This window comes from Gopherus flavomarginatus, chromosome 2, assembly GCF_025201925.1.
Source record: "Gopherus flavomarginatus isolate rGopFla2 chromosome 2, rGopFla2.mat.asm, whole genome shotgun sequence".
Classification (NCBI taxonomy): Eukaryota; Metazoa; Chordata; order Testudines; family Testudinidae; genus Gopherus; species Gopherus flavomarginatus.
In genome coordinates, this window is record NC_066618.1 from 32,194,437 (window position 1) to 32,212,411 (window position 17,975).

The window sequence follows — 17,975 nt, forward strand, 5'->3', positions numbered from 1 at the left end:
AGGGCAGTAACCCCTGTGACCACCCCTCACATGACCCCACCCCTAGCCCAGGACACTCCACTCTCCCCATCCCATCCCTTCTCACTTTATCTGGGGAGGGCCAGGGGAGGATGTCTCTGGCCTGGGGGAAGTTGCTCCAGCCACAGCCTGCTCCGGCGGGCTAGACCGGGCGGCGCGGCCGCAACATGTTCCAGTCAGCCACAGCCTGCTCTGGTGGGTAGGGCCGAGTGGCATGGCTGCAGCTGCTTTGGAAGCTGGGGGAGAGCAGCGTGGCCAGAGGTGGAGAGACTCTGACCCTGCCTCTTCCCTTCTGGCTCTGCTGGCTGTGCTGCCTGTCTTTGCTCCCTCTGTTGGGGAGGGGCTGTGTCCCACCTCTCCTTCTCTATACCCATTCATAAGCCGACCCCCTTCTCTAGTGCTTCCCTTTTTTACTCAAAATATCTGGCTTATGAATGAGTATATACGGTATCTTGCGACAGCGCTGTCTCTGAAAGTAAACCATTAAGTGTGAGAGAACTGTGTATCTGCTACTGCAAGGACGATAACATAGCAAACATGAAGTACTTCAGCAATGTCAGTTTTAGATATATATATGTAAATGTATTTCGTACCAAAGTGGGGACTATATGGGTCTGTTGCACGCATATATCTTGGTGTATCTTCTTCTAGTAAACGGTGGGTAACTAATCCAGGACAACTTTGTAGGAGGATGGGCTGTGTATCATTTTCAATCCCCTCTAAACGTCTGGCGATCCTCTCTTTCCTGTAAAAGAAGGAAGAAAATGTGTAAATGTTATCTAAGGATTTGGAGATAGTTTCTAGAGGAGGTCACAAAATAATTCTATTACTAAATTATTTGTATTTTACAGCAGTTAGACAAAAGGCTGTTTTACCTTTTCATTTCCAAAATATTTTGCTTGTTTGGTTCAAAGAGTTTTCTTAATTCTGAAACTAAAAAGAAAAAAGAAAAGATGCAGTGTATCTTTTATACATTAGGAATTCTCAGGCCTCACGGCAGGATGTCTATATGCTTCTGTTTTAAGCAAGAAGGGATGGTCTAGAAAAGTAGGTTTTCCCATAACCAGTCACATATAGGTAAACATTTCCTATTTGGGTTCCTTGCTTACTAACCTCCTTAAACACATTTTGCACATACTATAATAAATACAAGGGAGTCCTCTAAAGGTTTATCTAGTCTAGGGTTAAAACATGGTATTTTAAGAACATGTTAAAATACAATTTACCCTGTCAACATGTTTTAAAACACTAGTGTAAACACATTAGTTGGTTGAGGTTAATCCTGGTGGGTAGTTTAGGTGACATCACAACCAGCTAATACATTAATACAGGTTGGTCTGTCTACACGTGTATTTTTACTATTAGCTAAATGTGTTGGCTAATAAGTTTTTTAAAATACACCAAGTCAACCCCTTTAACCCTAGTCTAGACAAGTCCTAAGAGTCCTGATGACTTGTGGCCAAAGACCACATAGTACTTTACACCAACTGTTCCGAGAGTTAATAACCCCAGTACTCTGAATATTTTCCTACTTTGTTAGTTACAGTCTGCTTAGATAATTTCCCCCTGTAGTTTTAACTGCATAAATATTTACTTCATATCCTAAACTGTTTAATAGTGTTACCTGCTGTTAGACAACTATCACATTTCATCTCCTGTCATTTCACTAGCATTTCAGTGATGGGTGAAGTAATCCCTACATATACAGTTTCAGTTGACATTTGTAAACCCCTTTGAACAAAAAGATGCTATATAAATAAATATGGCACAATTTCTTTTCACCGGGCAACAAACCCCATATATGCTACCACAGGGGCTGGGGAGTGAGAAACTAGAAGCCTGATTTCCTTGCAATAGTATATGACTAAAAGCTGAGTCACTATGCAGACCTCTGATTGGGTTTTAATATAGAATGGCTTGAGCTTGCCTCTGATATTTAAAAGACTTGCTGCTTCTTTATGTAAAGTTTAGGTTTTTGCTTTACCTGAAACTGGTAATTTACTTCTTTTCATGTGACTTCAGTTTAGGTGCTGCAACTGTATTCCATAAATACACAGACTGACGTATTGTAGAAATGTGGTCTGGTTAGTTATACAGCAGTGTCAACCCAGGATCTTGCCCATAGCAAGTATAATCAACAAATCAGCATAAAAATAAACATTTAGTTTATGGAAGGACAAGATTAACCATATTTTAAAATATTTACTTCCAGGATAAAGGCTGGCATTCAACAAGAGCTCAATTTTATTGCAGAATTAAGTCCCTGAAGAGGAGGTTTTAGAACATACCACTAGTATACAGTAACATAAATGCACATTTGGACTTAACTTCCATGCCACAATATGGGTGATGAACATACCTATCAGCATACCTGAAATATCTCTGCGAGTGAAAGGCAACTCCACCACCTCTTGCCCCTTTATCCTTTTTTCTGATCTCATTTAGACAGGGATTGAAAATTAAAGTGGGCCAAAATGAGACTTGCTCTATTTAGTCCTGAACCAGTGGGGGAGGCCTTACATCTTGTGAACTGCTAGAACAGAAGAGAATGTTCTACACTGCTACAAAGGTAAGCTACCCAGATTTCTAGCTTTAATCTTTGTAGCTTAGGCGGCACATAAGAACAGGCATTACAATATGCACCATTCAAATTGCCTGGGGCTTCTTCTCTCTCACTTCCTTCCTTTCCACTGGATTTTCTCAACCAGTTTTTTGGTCAACCGCTAGTGCTAGAAACCAGATGCCCTTCCAACCCCTGTAAGTTTGGAAATGTAGTTCTCAAGGGGAACAAGATATGAATTTCTGATCCTAGTGGTGTATGAGTTATCAGTAGTTACTAAAATGGTGTGGAAGACTGTTGCACAGTAACTTCCAAAACATGGTCCAAGCACTTGTTCTGTAGTATTCAGATTGACCTTGACAATATATCACAGCTATACATAAAACAATATGTTGAAGTTGTGTGTCTTTTGTGTTTTTCATGGTTTATGCTGATAGTTTTTTGAGGTGCAGATTTGGTTTTTGTTTTTAAATAGAAGACTCTCGTGTGATGCTATCAATATAACAGACTGTCAAATGGTAGATTGTAATTTGTGATAGGATCACAGAGAGAAGTTGTATGATTCAACTGTAACTCACAGAAACAAGCAACTTCAAAATAAAAAGGAGATCCCTGGAAAATGGAAAAGTCAGCTGAATGATTTTTAATGGTGGAATGGGAATCCAGCTTGTGGTTTGCCACAGCATGCATATTATTCAAAAGGAAAAAACGGTTTACTAAGGCCAGGTGGATTTCCCCAGTTATCTCCAATATTAGCCTCTCTGATCAAATTCAATATGAAGATTGCAGAGTAAATATTGGCCCAGAATAATCTAATCAGACCAGGATCAAAGCACATAAGCAGGGCACTCCAGGCAGTTTGTACAAGGCGGCACCTGTTTGCAGGACAGATCTCTCAGCCCTCAGTGATCTTAATAGAATTTCCCTCAAGCATCAAAATTCACTTTAAAATTAAACTAAAATGAATTAAATGTAATGGATATGGAATACTGTATTAGTAACTAACAAAATACTGTAACTTTATCGACAGTATATCCTGGATATCACTAGTCAGGATGATCTGATACCAACTAGTGTAAAAATGTTACAGCAGTAACAGTGTGGGATTCAATCCCATCAACATTTTTAAAAAGAAAAATACATTAATCATGGTATACTAGACTGATCACAAGGTCTTAGATTGGTCGCAGGATTTCTATATGAAAGCATGAGTAGGACTAACACTTATCAGTGTACACTATCATCAATATTTGGTTTAAATATTGGACTTTGGAACAGTCTCATGGGCAGCCATGTGTAGTTTGCTTCAAAAAAATAGTTTATTTTCAGAGATTAGCAGGGAGTGTTAGGGGAACATGTCGACATGTTGAACCTTTATATATGCTACAGAATAGCTTGGTATAATAGGCAATGTGAGTTGCAACATAAGTGGCATGTGTTAACTTTCCTTTTCTGTGGCCATAAAGAAATGGATAGTGTTTAAACACAGGATCATGAGGTTCAATAAAGAGAATGTACAAAATCAACTTTTTTCCCCCCCAACTGTATTGTAGTAGTGCCTACGAGTCCCAGTCCTGGATCAGGGTCCCATTGTTCTAGGTGCTGTACAAAACACAAGCAGCTTACAATCTAAGTAAATGACAAGAGAGACAACAGGTGGATACTGACAGAAAACAAATAGAAACAATGACATAATAATGATCAGCATAAGAGGCAGTGGTCTGAACAAACCAGTTGATTATCAGTTGTCAAGTTTTCTGTAGGCATTACAGTTTAAGTTATATTGACTATGAAAGGATGAACCCTAGCAAAGTCGAATTATTTTGTTTTCTATCACTGAATGTTAAACACAAGCTAACGACAGCTGGATAATGAGTGTGGAAGTTTTATGAGCAGTCTTCTCTCAAAGTTAACATGGAGAAAAACTGATTATTTTTAAAAAGACTTTTTTTTTTTAAATCCGACTATTTAAATTAAATTCAGGTTTATTTTTATGTAAAATTATTTTTTAATTTTAAAATTAAATTTGAAATTATGACAGCCTATATTAAGACCTAAATTTACTAAATCTATTCAATTGTTTAAAAAATATTAAGCAGTACAGATGTGTTCCCAAGTTTTAAAGACAGTCAAATCACTTAATGGGATGAAGGTAGGTAGCTGGAATCAGAGTTTGCTGAAGTGGTAAATCTGCTTTTGACAGCAGAAGCTGCTTCCGCAGGTGCAGAGAGATTTTTTTTACATTCCAGTTTATTCATCTAGTTCAGTTCAATGACTAGTTCATTCAACGTTTAGAAAACGATAGGAGTTGAAAAAGCAGAAATGCTTCTCGCCCCCGCCCCCTTCCAAACCATGAATAAAAATTAGGCTCGAGAAGATGAGCTCCACTAGATCTAAAATCCTGAAGGACCAGAAACAATCAGTTCAATTCACTGAACACAGAGAATACTTCCTTTTTTAAAAAAATTAATCAGTTTTAAATGCAAAAACATGTTAGATAAAATTTCTGGTGAACTTTTTTCTCCTTCATCAGCACATTTAAGAGAGTTTAAACAAAACTAATAAAATTTAAAACACTGGTTTTGTGCAATGTTTAACTGAATTTGAATTTCCAGCCAAAGAGAGCTTTATACAAATCACAAATACAAAATTAATCTAGTAAATAAAAACTAATCATTCAACATTTTCCATCATAAAAATTGAAAAATTAAGAATCTAAATAGATGCAAGTTATATATATGCTTAAATAAATGTGTATAGATACAACGTATCTTCCTTGTCAGTAAAATAAAGTACCAAAATTTACTGTAAAGACTGTATTAAGTTGCAAATGAATGTGTTTTAATTGCACCCAACCCTTGGAAAAAAAATTCACCTTTCTTTGGGAAAATAAGTCTTTATTACAATAAATCTTAATATTATAATAAATATTAATAAATCTTTCCACCAGTGCAAAGATGCTGAAAACTGATTGTTTAAATTAAGGTTTCCTGCTTGCTGATTTAAGTCATAGTTAAAATCAGTGATTTTAATTAATCCACTTCTCACCTACATTCACATTATGTTGGTTTTTTTTAAAGCATTCATTTAGTATTTGTTGCTCAGGTATTTAGAACAACATCTGAATAGCACTTTCCCAAAAGAGGATTTCAGATTACGCACACACTCATACCCTCTGTTTGGGAAATATTTAAAAATAGGCAGGTAGTCTGCTACTGCAGGGTTTTCTTATTTGATGGATAAAACATTGAAGCTCATACATTTTTCTTCTAAAGACGCTGGTTGGCTCTTGAAACCTTATCCAACTGGGTTTCTCTTTTTACTACGGCCTGCAGTTCTATGTGCACTGATGCCAAGGCCCTGCCTGTTCACTAATTTGTTGTTCTGTGACCAAACAAAATTACACTGTCGCACATAGTCACACACATGGCAGGTTTGGAGGTAATATTACTTTCAACCAATTAGTAACTCAGTAGTGGTGGGGAACTTATCCCTGCATGACTCAAAAATGTGCAACACTTGGGAAAGGGGGAAAAAGAGAAACATCTGTAAAAGTGTAAAATGTTTAATTTACATTGTAACTTCCATACTTTGTTTTGGCATAAAGTACATTAATAGTTACTGGTGGTCTGTGCTGTAGCTAAGTGGGACAGTCATTATGTCCTCAGCAACAAATCAAGTCTTTAACATTAGAACCTATTTTAGAATGTTGGTTAGGACATTAAATGGGTTATCCTCTACTGAGGACTCTCAGAAGCAGGGGCAGCTCTAGACATTTCGCCACCCCAAGCACGGCAGCATGCCACGGGGGGCGCTCTGCCGGTCACCGGTCCTGCGGCTCCGGTGGACCTCCCGCAGGCGTGCCTGCAGAGGGTCCGGAGGTCCCGCGGCTCCACTGAAGCTGTGGGACCAGCAGACCCTCCACAGGCACTCCTGTGGGAGGTCCACCGGAACTGTGGGATCAGTGGACCCTCCGCAGGCATGCCGCCGAAGGCTGCCTGCCTCCCGCCCTCCCGGCAACCGGCAGAGCGCCCCCCGCGGCATGCAGCCCCAAGCACGCGCTTGGCGTGCTGGGGCCTGGAGCCTCCCCTGCTCAGAAGTTATCTTCATTTCGACAGCTATCAATCTTCCAAGCAGGATTTACCCTGTGATACCAAACTGACCATTTCAGCAGTACTCATCTTCTAATGCAGCTACATGTCATTCAAGGACAAAAGATAACAGGCCAAATCAAAAAAAAAATTCTTATTGGATACTTTTCGAAAATCCTGAAAAATTCAGGAAGGAACAACCTTCCTGCTAAGGTAGCAGCACCTTCATGTTCTGGCTATAAGTTTCTTAGATATGAGAGATGATCCAATCATGTAAGATTTAAAGTCATGTGACATTTTTACAGCTCTGTTTTAAGAGCAAAAATAATTAAACCTTTCACAATTCCCTCAGAGGATGAGCATATGGACTTGTTTGGTCATACTGGCAGATCAAAATTAATCTGCCAGAGCATCACTCCTCATTTTCAGTTAATATATGTCAAAATATAATCCTAAGATCATGCATTAAACCTCTTCGTTTTGAAGAAAATCCAATAAACTAATAAATGTTTTTGGTTTTATGGTGGTCTACAGGCCAAATTATACCAGACATAACTAGCAAACTCCACCATCTTCAGATTATGCCATCAAGGACATGTGCTGGCCCACTTATGGATAACAGGGTTGCACTGGTGTCACAGAGCCTAATTCCTTCTGAAGAACCTTTAATTACAGGTAGTATAAAAGATTCCAGACTTGACTCTTAAGAGTGTCAAATGAGTTTGCTGAGCTGACAGTTAGAAACCTCCCCTTCCTGCATCTTTTCATTAGAAAATTGAACAACTCTGATATTGAAAAAAGTCAGTGATACCTAGAGCTAGACTGTCCAAAAAGACACTTAGTACTAAGTAGTTCCTATGTGAATTAAAAAGAGCTGGTGGCAGCTGAGCCCTATTGAAAACCTAGTGCACAGCGGGAATGGAACCTCATTATGCCATTGTTACTACATCACTTTTTAGGATAGAACGACATTTAAGCTACACATTTATGATCAGAAGAGTTTCTTGGGCTGGAGGGTTCGATCAGTTTAAGTACAAGGCAGTTGCTGAAAAGGTGTTTTTAATAAAGATCCATTTCACTCCAAACTTGTTTCCCTTCTTGGTCAGCCAGAGCCCAATCCACTAAGCTTCCAAGTATGTTGTCAAGCCCATTTTTTCCATCTTGGAGAGTAAAAATTAAGGTACAGTATACGAAGAGATTGAGGGGGTACTGATTGCTACAGCTCAGTAGTATTATGGATAGCTTATATTCTATATTTGAGGAATATCTTTTTCTATTGTTACTCAATTATTGCAAAAAGTGCCCAGTTCAATGAATGTGTGCTTTTTTCACACATCAAAAAATGTATATTGATTTTACATCACAAAGGTGATTACAGAAAGAGTGCAGGATCAGCCATGTTCTTTGACAATGACATGCTGGGAAACAGTGTTCCGTTCTAAAATGTATTGCCACAAACTGTATGCATGGAGGAAAACAGGCATCATCAGGATGCAACAAACCAGTCCACCATGCTACCTTGTCTCACTATGGCAAATGCTGTTATCTTTAGAAAGAGAAATGAATGCGACGTACGGTACAACATCCTGAGCCCTGCAATATTATGCTTTGGAGTGTGGGTGACTTCCTGATTCCTGCTACATATTATTCTCAAGTCACTGCTTTACTTAATGAAGTTAGCCCTTGAACAGAAAAGGGCTATTTGTGAGCAGACAGACGTTTCCATTTATCTGGATTTTTCCTAGTTTCTTCCCCAGTAAAATGTGTTAGGGTCACAAGTCACATGGCATTTTTACGGCTCCCTAATTGATTAAGTAACTTGTGATCAGGATTGAAGAAGCTAGTGGTGTTTTAAATCTCTTAGGTAGAATAGCCAAAGGAGTAGGAAATTTAACCATTTCCCTTGCTAGAAAGCACAGGTGTTGCCCGAGGCAACATTCCTAGGGTAATTAGGCTTAGATGACATTTATTGGCTAGTTGCAAATTAAAGGTTTACTTTTTTTCTCTCATCACATTCAAGTAATTACTTGGGTGGTTCTAGGCACAAAGATTGCCACCACATGCTTATCTGGATTGTTTAACCGCATGAGATAGGACATGGGGAACACTGTCTCACTCCTGCCAGCCCCCATAGGATCTCAGCTGAAATAAGATGCACTGTGCCCTGTGCAGATATTCTAGCACATAAGCTTAAAATTCACTGAGTATTTATACAAGGAAACTCGTGACCTGGATATTTGCTAAAGATGAACAGAAAAAGGCTGCAAACATGACCTAAGAAAGTTGTTTTGTAAATTTAAGCAAGTCCTTTTCCTGTACTAAGTATTCATCTACCTCTACTAATTTCTTTTGGAAGTTTTGAATTTCAGCTTCTGTCTGACCTTTTTGAAGTTAGGTAAACAAAACTGAACTCCGCAGGCAATGATTTAACAAATGACTTGTATAAACGAGCATCTAATTTCTGTATCAGTCTCCTCCCTTATTAATACAGGCTCCACAGGGAGGTGAAAACTAATTTACAACACCGTGTGCCTATTATTAGTTTCAACTGTGCCTTGCATTTGTCTATATTAAGTTTTGTTAATCAATGTGCATACACACACACTTTCTTTACCTACCTTTTGGAAGCACTGCTAAAAGATCAGCATCGATGTCCTTTGTGCTATTAGCAAGTTCTTCTTTATCCTCAAATGAAAATTCTTTCTGAAAACTGAAAACATTATCTGGTTTACTGAGCTGTGAACACTTCAGCTACAGATCAAATCAAGCCAAGATATACAGAGATTTACTTCACGATACCTTAACATACAAAGGTACATACAAAGAAGCGTATTTGCCATGATTTCAGGAGACACAGAAACAAGGCCAGACTCCCATTAATGGGACAATTAATGGAAGCAGTAAACAAAATCAATGTAAGTGCTACAATAGGTTTAACGTAATATAAGTAGCACACCTCTGAAAGAGTAAAGAAACTGAAACCAAAGCCAAGCTTTGGCAAGTGTACGGTGCTTGATTTATATGATTATTTTTATTACAAATATTTGAACTGTAAAAATGATAAACAAAGGAAACAGTATTTTTAAATTCATCTCATACAAGTACTGTAGTGCAATCTCTTTATTGTGAAAGTGCAATTTACAAATATAGATTTTTTTTTAAACACAAATGCACTCAAAAACAAAAAGTAAAAATTCAGAGCCTACAAGTCCACTCAGGCCTACTTCTCGTTCAGCCAATCGCTAAGACAAACAAGTTTGTTTACATTTATGGGAGATAATGCCGAGCACTTCTTATTTACAATGTCACCAGAAAGTGAGAACAGGCGTTCACATGAGACTTTTGTTGCTGGCATTGCAAGGTATCTTTGTGCCAGATATGCTAAACATTTGTATGCCCCTTCATGCTTCAGCCCCTATTCCAGAGGACATGCTTCCATGCAGATGATGCTCGTTAAAAAAATAACGTGTTAATTAAATTTGTGACTGAACTCCTTGGGGAAGAATTGTATGTCTCTGGCTCTATTTTACACACATTCTGCCACATATTTCATGTTGTAGTTGTCTCAGGTGATGACTCAGCACATGTTCATTTTAAGAACATTTTCGCTGCAGATTTGACAAAACGCAATGAAGGTACCAATGTGAGATTTCTAAAGACAGCTATAGCACTCGATGCAAGGTTTAAGAATCTGAAGGCCTTCCAAAATCTGAGAGGGACAAGGTGTAGAGCATGCTTTCAGAAGTCTTAAAAGTGCAACACTCCAGTGTGGAAACTACAGAACCTGAACCACTAAAAAAGAAAATCGACCTTCTGCTGATGACATTTGACTCAGATGATGAAAATGAACATGCATCGGTGCGCACTGCTCTGGATTGTTATCGAGCCGAACCAGTCATCAGCATGGATGCATGTCCTCTGGAATGGTGGTTGAAGCATGAAGGGACACATGAATCTTCAGCGCATCTGGCATTAGGGTGATCAGACAGCATGTGTGAAAAATCGAGGCAGGGGTTGGGGGGTAATAGGCGCCTATATAAGAAAAAGCCCTGAATTTCAGGAGATATCAGGATATCTGGTCATCCTATCTGGCATGTAAATACCTTGCGATGCTGGCTATAATGGTGCCATGTGAACATCTGTTCTCACTTTCAGGTGACATTGCAGACAAAAAGTGGGTAGCATTATCCCCTGTAAATGTAAACAATCTTGTTTGACTGAGCAACTGGCTGAACAAGAAGTAGGACTGAGTGGTCTTATAGGCTCTAAAATTTTGCAATGTTTTATTTTTAAATGCAGGTTTTTTGGTACATAAGTCTACATTTGTAAATTCAACTTTAATGATAAAGAGACTGCACCACAGTACTTATATTAGGTGAATTGAAAAATACTATTTCTTTTGTTTTTTATAGTGAAAACATTTGTAATCAGAAATAAATATAAAGTGAGCACTGTATACTTTGTATACTGTGTTGTAATATCAATATATTTGAAAATGTTGAAAACATCCAAAAATATTCTATTATTTAACAGTGCGATTAATCACATTTACATTTTTTAAATCGCACGATTAATCATGATTCATTTTTTTTAATCGGTTGAGAGCCCTAATTTATATCTGAAATAGTCTTGGTAAAACTATTCCTTATAAATAGCTTTAATGTTAACATTTCACACAATGTGGCAGGTTATATTTATCTTTTCAGTACTATATGACACATTCTAAACAGAACACCCTTGGTACAATTAACATGACATTTATGAGACACACATGCATACATCTATCAATCTAACATGGCTTTTAGAATGCAGGCCATCCAGCATCTTTTCTTGTTAAAAAAAAAAAAAAAAGGCTTGACTCTCCACTTACATGAGAAAAATATTTCTTGAAATACAGATATTTAGCATTATTTGACATTTTAATGTAAAATACAGGTGTTATACCATCTAGACATCTTCAGTTGGCACTGAGATACCTTATGTTAAGTTAGGACTGTCTATTGAGAGAATCAAGGTATGTCTACACTAGAAATGCTACAGCAGCACAGCTGTAACATACGCACTTACTTCAGTGATGGAGGGGATTCTTCCATCACTGTACTAACTCCACCTCTCTGAGAAGAGGCAGCTGGGTTGACAGAAGATCTTGTGGTGTCCACATTGTGGTTTAGGTTGGCTTAATTATATCGCACATGGCCAAGCCACAGAAGACTCAGAGAAGAAAGTCAGGAGAAGATGCCAGGGGTAGGCCTGGCCATTCCTGGGGCAAGGAAGTGATCACGAGACGTGTGCACGAGAGGCAAAGTCTCCCACAATACCACAGCTAGACATGAGGGATTGCCCTACAAGTGAGGATGAAATTACTATATGTGCTGGCTGGACAAGTTGCATTAACTGCTAATGAAAGCTAATAAGTTGAATGCTCAGATTCCATTATCTTGTTGATAACAGAAATCTGTACCTCAGCATGGAGTAAAACAATTTAATGCCTCAAAAAATATACTGTGGCCATCAGCAAATGGGGTAAGTCTGGCTTTCATTTTAAGCTGCCAGAGGCTAAGAAAAGCTCACTGCACATTTCCATGTATCCAGTGTTGACAAACTCTCCTGATTTTATTGTGAGTCTTATGATGTGCCATTTTCTTTAAGCCACAGATCCTAGCATTGTTTGATTACAAGAGAATCCCAGCTTTCATTTAAAAAGTTCATAGCCCTCATGACTGTGGGGAAAACCTTGAAAATGTGAACAATATTGGCTCAAAATTCATAAAGGTAAATAAAATCAAAATTAGTTATTTAAAAAATCTGATTACTTAAATTAATCTTTGGGTGTCAGCCTGACTCATGACTTCTGAATCTCTAGGTCAGTGATTCTCAACCAGGAGTACATGCACCCCTAGGGGTACACAGAGTCTTCCAGGGGGTACATCAACTCATCTAGGTATTTGCCTAGTTTTAGAACAGGCTATACGAAAATGCTCGCAAAGTCAGTACAAACTAAAATTTCATATAGACAATGATTTGTTTATACTGCTCTATATACCATATGTGGAAATGCAAGTACAATATTTATATTCCAATTGATTTATTTTATAAAAATAAATGAGAAAATAAGCAATTTTTCAGAAATAGTGTGCTGTGACATTTTTTTATTTTTATATCTGATTTTGTAAGCAAGGAGTTGTTAAGCGAGGTGTAACTTGGGGTACACAAAACAAATCAGACTCCTGAAAGGGATACAGTAGTCTAGAAAGGTTGAGAGCCACGGCCATAGGGCTAGTAGTATCACTGACAACAGTAACTGCGCTGCCGTTGTGCATGTGAAATAACATAATACTTTGAGTTTAGTTCAGTATAGACTCCTGACACTGGAAAACATATAAGCACATTTCAATTAAGCAGAGGATTTCCAAGTAAGTTTTCCCCGTGCCAGAGAAATCTATGAGGAAGGCATAGTGGGGAGGGATAGCTCAGTGGTTTGAGCATTGGCCTGCTAACCCCAGAATTGTGAGTTCAATCCTTGAGGGGGCCATTTGGGGATTGGTCCTGCTTTGAGCAGGGGGTTGGACTAGATGATCTCCTGAGGTCCCTTCCAACCCTAATAATCTATGATTCTATGTGCTTATATCCCCCTTTGACTCAAAGGGTGCAAGCCTTTGTCTATACCGGCCACTATATCTTCTGTGGGTTTTATGCTTTTCCTCAGCCCTTGTCTCAAGGCCTCAAGTTTGTTGTAGTTGTTTTACAGGTCTTCTACATAGGACCATGTGTGCTGTAAACTGGTGTGGCAGCATGCCCGTTAGGTAGCTTCAGCTTGCATAAAGAATTTTGAGGCAGGTTTAGTGGTAAGTTGCTCAGGAAACTCTGGGAACACTTGTCCCTTATTCATCATGCTGCCATCTGACTAGTTCAAAAACATTTACTTAATCAAATCAATGTCCCATACTGCTTTACCCAGAGAGCATGTCTATATCAACAGTAAAAGGCAAAAAGGAAGATATTGCTCTTTAAAAACAATATAATTTATCCAAAGAATGTAGCATAAAGAAATACAGTAGTCCTGAAAGAGTAGAGATGCATTTACAACTTATCACTATGTGAGGGGTCTCTTACTGAAATCTGTGAGAGGATTTTTGGTTGGCCCTTTCCCAATTCCAGGAGAAAGAAAAATGGCCAAGGAGGACTTGGAATCCTGAAACTGATAGTCCCCAGGGCTAATGGGGGAGGCCAGCGTTCCACACCACTTGGGTCCAGGTGGGGGGGTGTCAATGAGGGAGTCAAGAGCCCACAGCCTTCCTCAGTGTGAGCTGGGGCTGCCAGGGCAGAATAATAGATAGATAAGATAAGATAGAGCTCAAAACACAGCTGGGAAGAGAGCAGCAGCAGATTGGAGAGAGAGTGCGCTGGGGCGAGTCTCCTGCTCATGCAGCAGTCATGTGTGCTGGTTTAGGGAGAGAGGAAGAGATGGAGGGCATCAAGTACCAGAGCCAGAGAGGGACGTGGCCTGACAGGAGGGCAGAATGGGTCCTGGGGCAGTGCTACACCAGCAGCATCACAGCAGCGCATCCAGGTCCAGGAAGACTTTGCCGGACTTTTAAATTTGTTGTTACTGTAAAATTTATTGCATGTTAGAGACTGCTTGACCCTTACCCAAGCCATCTCCTCACAGTGCTCCCAGGTGTTCTTTAATCACCAAAGAAACTGCTTTGGTGTAAATAAACTGTATATATGTTTAAGTGATGGCAGTGATTTCGGGTTAAAAGGCTAACAAGGGAATTAGGAGTATCCTGGAGTAGGGGCACCCTCATCCCCACGCAGAGTTTAGGGTTGCCAACAGTCCCTTATTTCTTCATCTCTGTACAGGAAAATGGGGAGCTGCTGAGTGCTGCAAAAACAGCAAGAAATCATCCTACGGAATGTAGGTGAGACTGGTTATTAATTCTTAATAATAAATGATATGGAGTGGTGGGGTGGGGTGCTAAGAAAACAGTCCCTTATTTTTGAACTACGTTGGCAATCCTTGCCCATAGAGAGACTGAGGTAAACATGAAGGAATCCCTGAGCTCAGTCCTCCCTGCATAGTGTGAGTCTGCTCATGCATGACTAGGAGGGAAAGTCAAGGTGGGCAGGTACTGGATGAAGTGAGACGGGGAGGGACTGAGATCCTTTGTTGCTTGGTTAAGCCGGGGAACTGCATACATACAGAAATTCCCCTACTACAGTGGGACAAATCCCCCCTTATAACAACATTCAATACAAATGTTTATTTGCAAGCTCAATTGAACTCAAAGTACTGAGATCATGGTAACTAAGAACAATGGTTTCAGTACGGCAGGTCACAAGAGTCAAAGGGTTTAATAAGATGCTGACAACTCATTTATTTCTCACTGATTCTCTTTTTGTAGATGGGGAAAATATTTAGAGATTCCCTCCTTCGCTCCATTAGTTATTTTCTGCTGGAAGAGCTGTTGCAGAACCAACGTTAGCTGCTTCTGTTGGGTCACATAATCTGTGGTCTCTTGATTTATATGTAATCTAGTATTTAAAAGAAATCTTTAAATTCCCTTCCTCTACTCCCACATTCTAGCAATATTCATTCTCCATTCCAAAAGCTTAAAAAGCTAAAAACGTAACTTAATATGATTAGGTGCTGACTCTGGGCAGCTGCACTAGAAACTTTCGTGTTGGTGTACTTTACTGTTAAACACTTCAGTTTTTAGTATTAAAATGATTTAAGGCACAAACTCAGGATTTTTACTGTTTGCCTTTCTTGGACTTTTCTGGCTGAAATTGAAAAAGTTATTTTATCACCTTCTCTTCTGTTTTCTCCTTAACAAAGCCATTGTTAGATCTGGATTCTGCACAGGATTCAGAGAAAAAAGAAATGCATCCAACGTCCTCAGCTGGAAGATGTCTTGTAATTATATTTCATGAAGCCTGACCAAGATCATGGGGTGCGACAAGCTCCTGTTTATTTCCAGACATGATAAAAAGTGTTGGAGTATTTTCCCCAGTGAAAAGTTTAATAAAATAATCTTCAGGAATCCACACGAATCGTGTCAAATGTGTCTGGTAGCATTTCTTAGTCTCCATATTTTAGTTTATTCCTTTAGATGCAATCACATTTTTTGTGCAGCATAAGAGGAGAATTTAATAATCCAACTAGCTGTACTGCTCTCCTCGAACAATTTTTGGGCAGGCAGTTGTTTTTAGACAACTGGGATTAACATTTGAAAAAAAAATTTACCTGCCACTGTAGCATGTAATGGTTGAATTAGCTGCTCCATTAACCTAGTTATATATCCAGAAGCAAAACAGCAATTTGACTCAAATCCCATCGGCAACAGTGTTCAGCCATTGCTTCCTTCCATCTACTATGGGATACTTTACTTCAGGATTTAAAATTACAACTGAAAGACATCATCACAAAATAGGTTTGCCACCCTACAAATTGGGCATATGGTTCTTGTTTCTCATTCTCTCCTTACATCATTTCCTCCACTTGCTCTTTGAAAGGGAAAGATTTTGATGTCACAGTTAAGTCCCTCTCCTCTGAGGTGTTCATTTTGATTTCTCCTGTCGCCCACTTTAAGGTCTTCCTATTCCCTTTCCCCTTTTTCTCTACAATGCACAAAGAATGAGGGGGCTGGAACAATAAAAGGGGAGAGAAAGAGCCAAGAAAAAAAAAAAGAGGTACTTTGTGTAGGAGAGTCCTGTTAAGCAAATGCTTAAATAAGTTACTCCAAAACACCTAACTAACAAACATTTAGATACATAGTTTTTTGTCAAGTTATTACAGGGCAAAGAATACTTTTCAAAAACGTCAGAAGCAATACAGATTGAAATGGTTATTACAGGTTATAATCTTACTATCAAGAAACTGGAAAGATAAAAGGAATTTTACAATGTTTTACCTTAATGCTCTCCTTCTTTGGAGTAGTTTTGAGGTTTTAAATCTGACTGAATTCTCTTTGTCAAAATCTATGAGAGAGGAAAAACACAGTAAAGAAGCCGTGTACTAATATTTAACATTTAAAATAGCTGTATCATTATCTCAACTCTTTGATATTGAAAATGGTAGTATCTTAGAGTCTATAGTTGAATGAATATGTACAGCTGCATGCCTAAAATGGTGACAACTTAAAGTCTTGAGAAAAAGTACAGAGACCATATGTTCCAATAAGTTTTTAATATTCTTTGTGACAACTAAATATATATGGTTCAAGTGGCTTAAACACAGGAGACTGAGCCAGAATCTAAAATTCTAACCCTGACTCTGGCTGCACCTTCCTCTGTGACCTTGGGCAAGTTACTCAGGCTCTTTGCCTCAGTTTCCCTGATTGTTGAATGGACATATTTGCCTGCTTAACAGGGGAGTATTGAGTTTAAGGTTTATAAAGTACTTTGAAGATGAAAAGGGTTACAAAAGCATATTGTAACAAACATAAGGTTATTATAAAAACTGCACATTCGCTGCAAAAATCAGACATACGTAAGTAAATGCAGCAATGGATTCCGATGTCAGTGGCAAACATTAGTAAAGGTTCCCCCTAGTATCTGGCAACAACCAACAATCTTCCTGAATAAACTGGGAACATGTTTAGTCATTTCCATCCTTGAGTCTTATTCACCGTGGGTGTAAAGGTGTGTTAGATACAATCCTGTTTAAACATTTATAGCTGGCAGGGTTCTAGCACGGAACCCCTAATACTGAAGACCCATACTATGCACTAGGGAGGTAAGCAGTCAATAGTGCAGTAAGGTTAGAAGACTGAGAAAGAACCCGATCAGGGAAGTTGTGCTAGAAACCAGCTAGCAGCTATTTAAAAACAGATGAAGCTGCCATGATTTGCTCCTAGTAGGGAAACAGCCTTCGGTCCCATCTGCACTGAAGTGAGTTGTCTCAGGGAACCAAGATACAGAATGGTTGTTCTGTGACATAACTGAGGGATTGTTGCATCTTGCAATGTAGACTGCTACATGGCCAACACTTGAACATGATTCAAGGACATGGTTAAAAGCTGGTATGTGCCATCTACACTGAGATGGTACTGGGGTGTAACCATGTTGTGGGACAACAGGTTTGTAACCAGTACCCAACACAGCTATTTATAATCTTGATGGAACCTATGATGTAACCAAGGGATATTAGTAGAATAATGGTGTAATTAGGTTTAATGTAGCTGGTTACCAAGCGCTACATTGTCAACGGGTCTCATGTCTGTACAACCTTTAAAAATTTGCTCGCTTATTCTCTCTTCCCATGCCTCAGAGGTACATGGATTTAAATGGAGACCATTTAAATA

At 38.9% G+C, this 17,975-nt stretch overlaps 1 protein-coding gene across 27 annotated transcripts in view; it reads right to left on the minus strand.

Moving 5' to 3' along the window:
* The window catches only part of SVIL (supervillin), a 149,378-nt gene that overhangs the window by 78,605 nt on the left and 52,798 nt on the right, over positions 1 to 17,975 (minus strand). For all 27 annotated transcript variants that reach the window (XM_050938955.1, XM_050938972.1, XM_050938971.1 and 24 more), the window contains exons 2-5: positions 16,584 to 16,650; positions 9,288 to 9,379; positions 894 to 951; positions 612 to 763 (exon numbers count right to left, since the gene is read on the minus strand). In XM_050938955.1, coding sequence (XP_050794912.1) covers positions 612 to 763; positions 894 to 951; positions 9,288 to 9,379; positions 16,584 to 16,650 — 369 coding nt within the window. The remainder of the gene's footprint in view (positions 1 to 611; positions 764 to 893; positions 952 to 9,287; positions 9,380 to 16,583; positions 16,651 to 17,975) is intronic.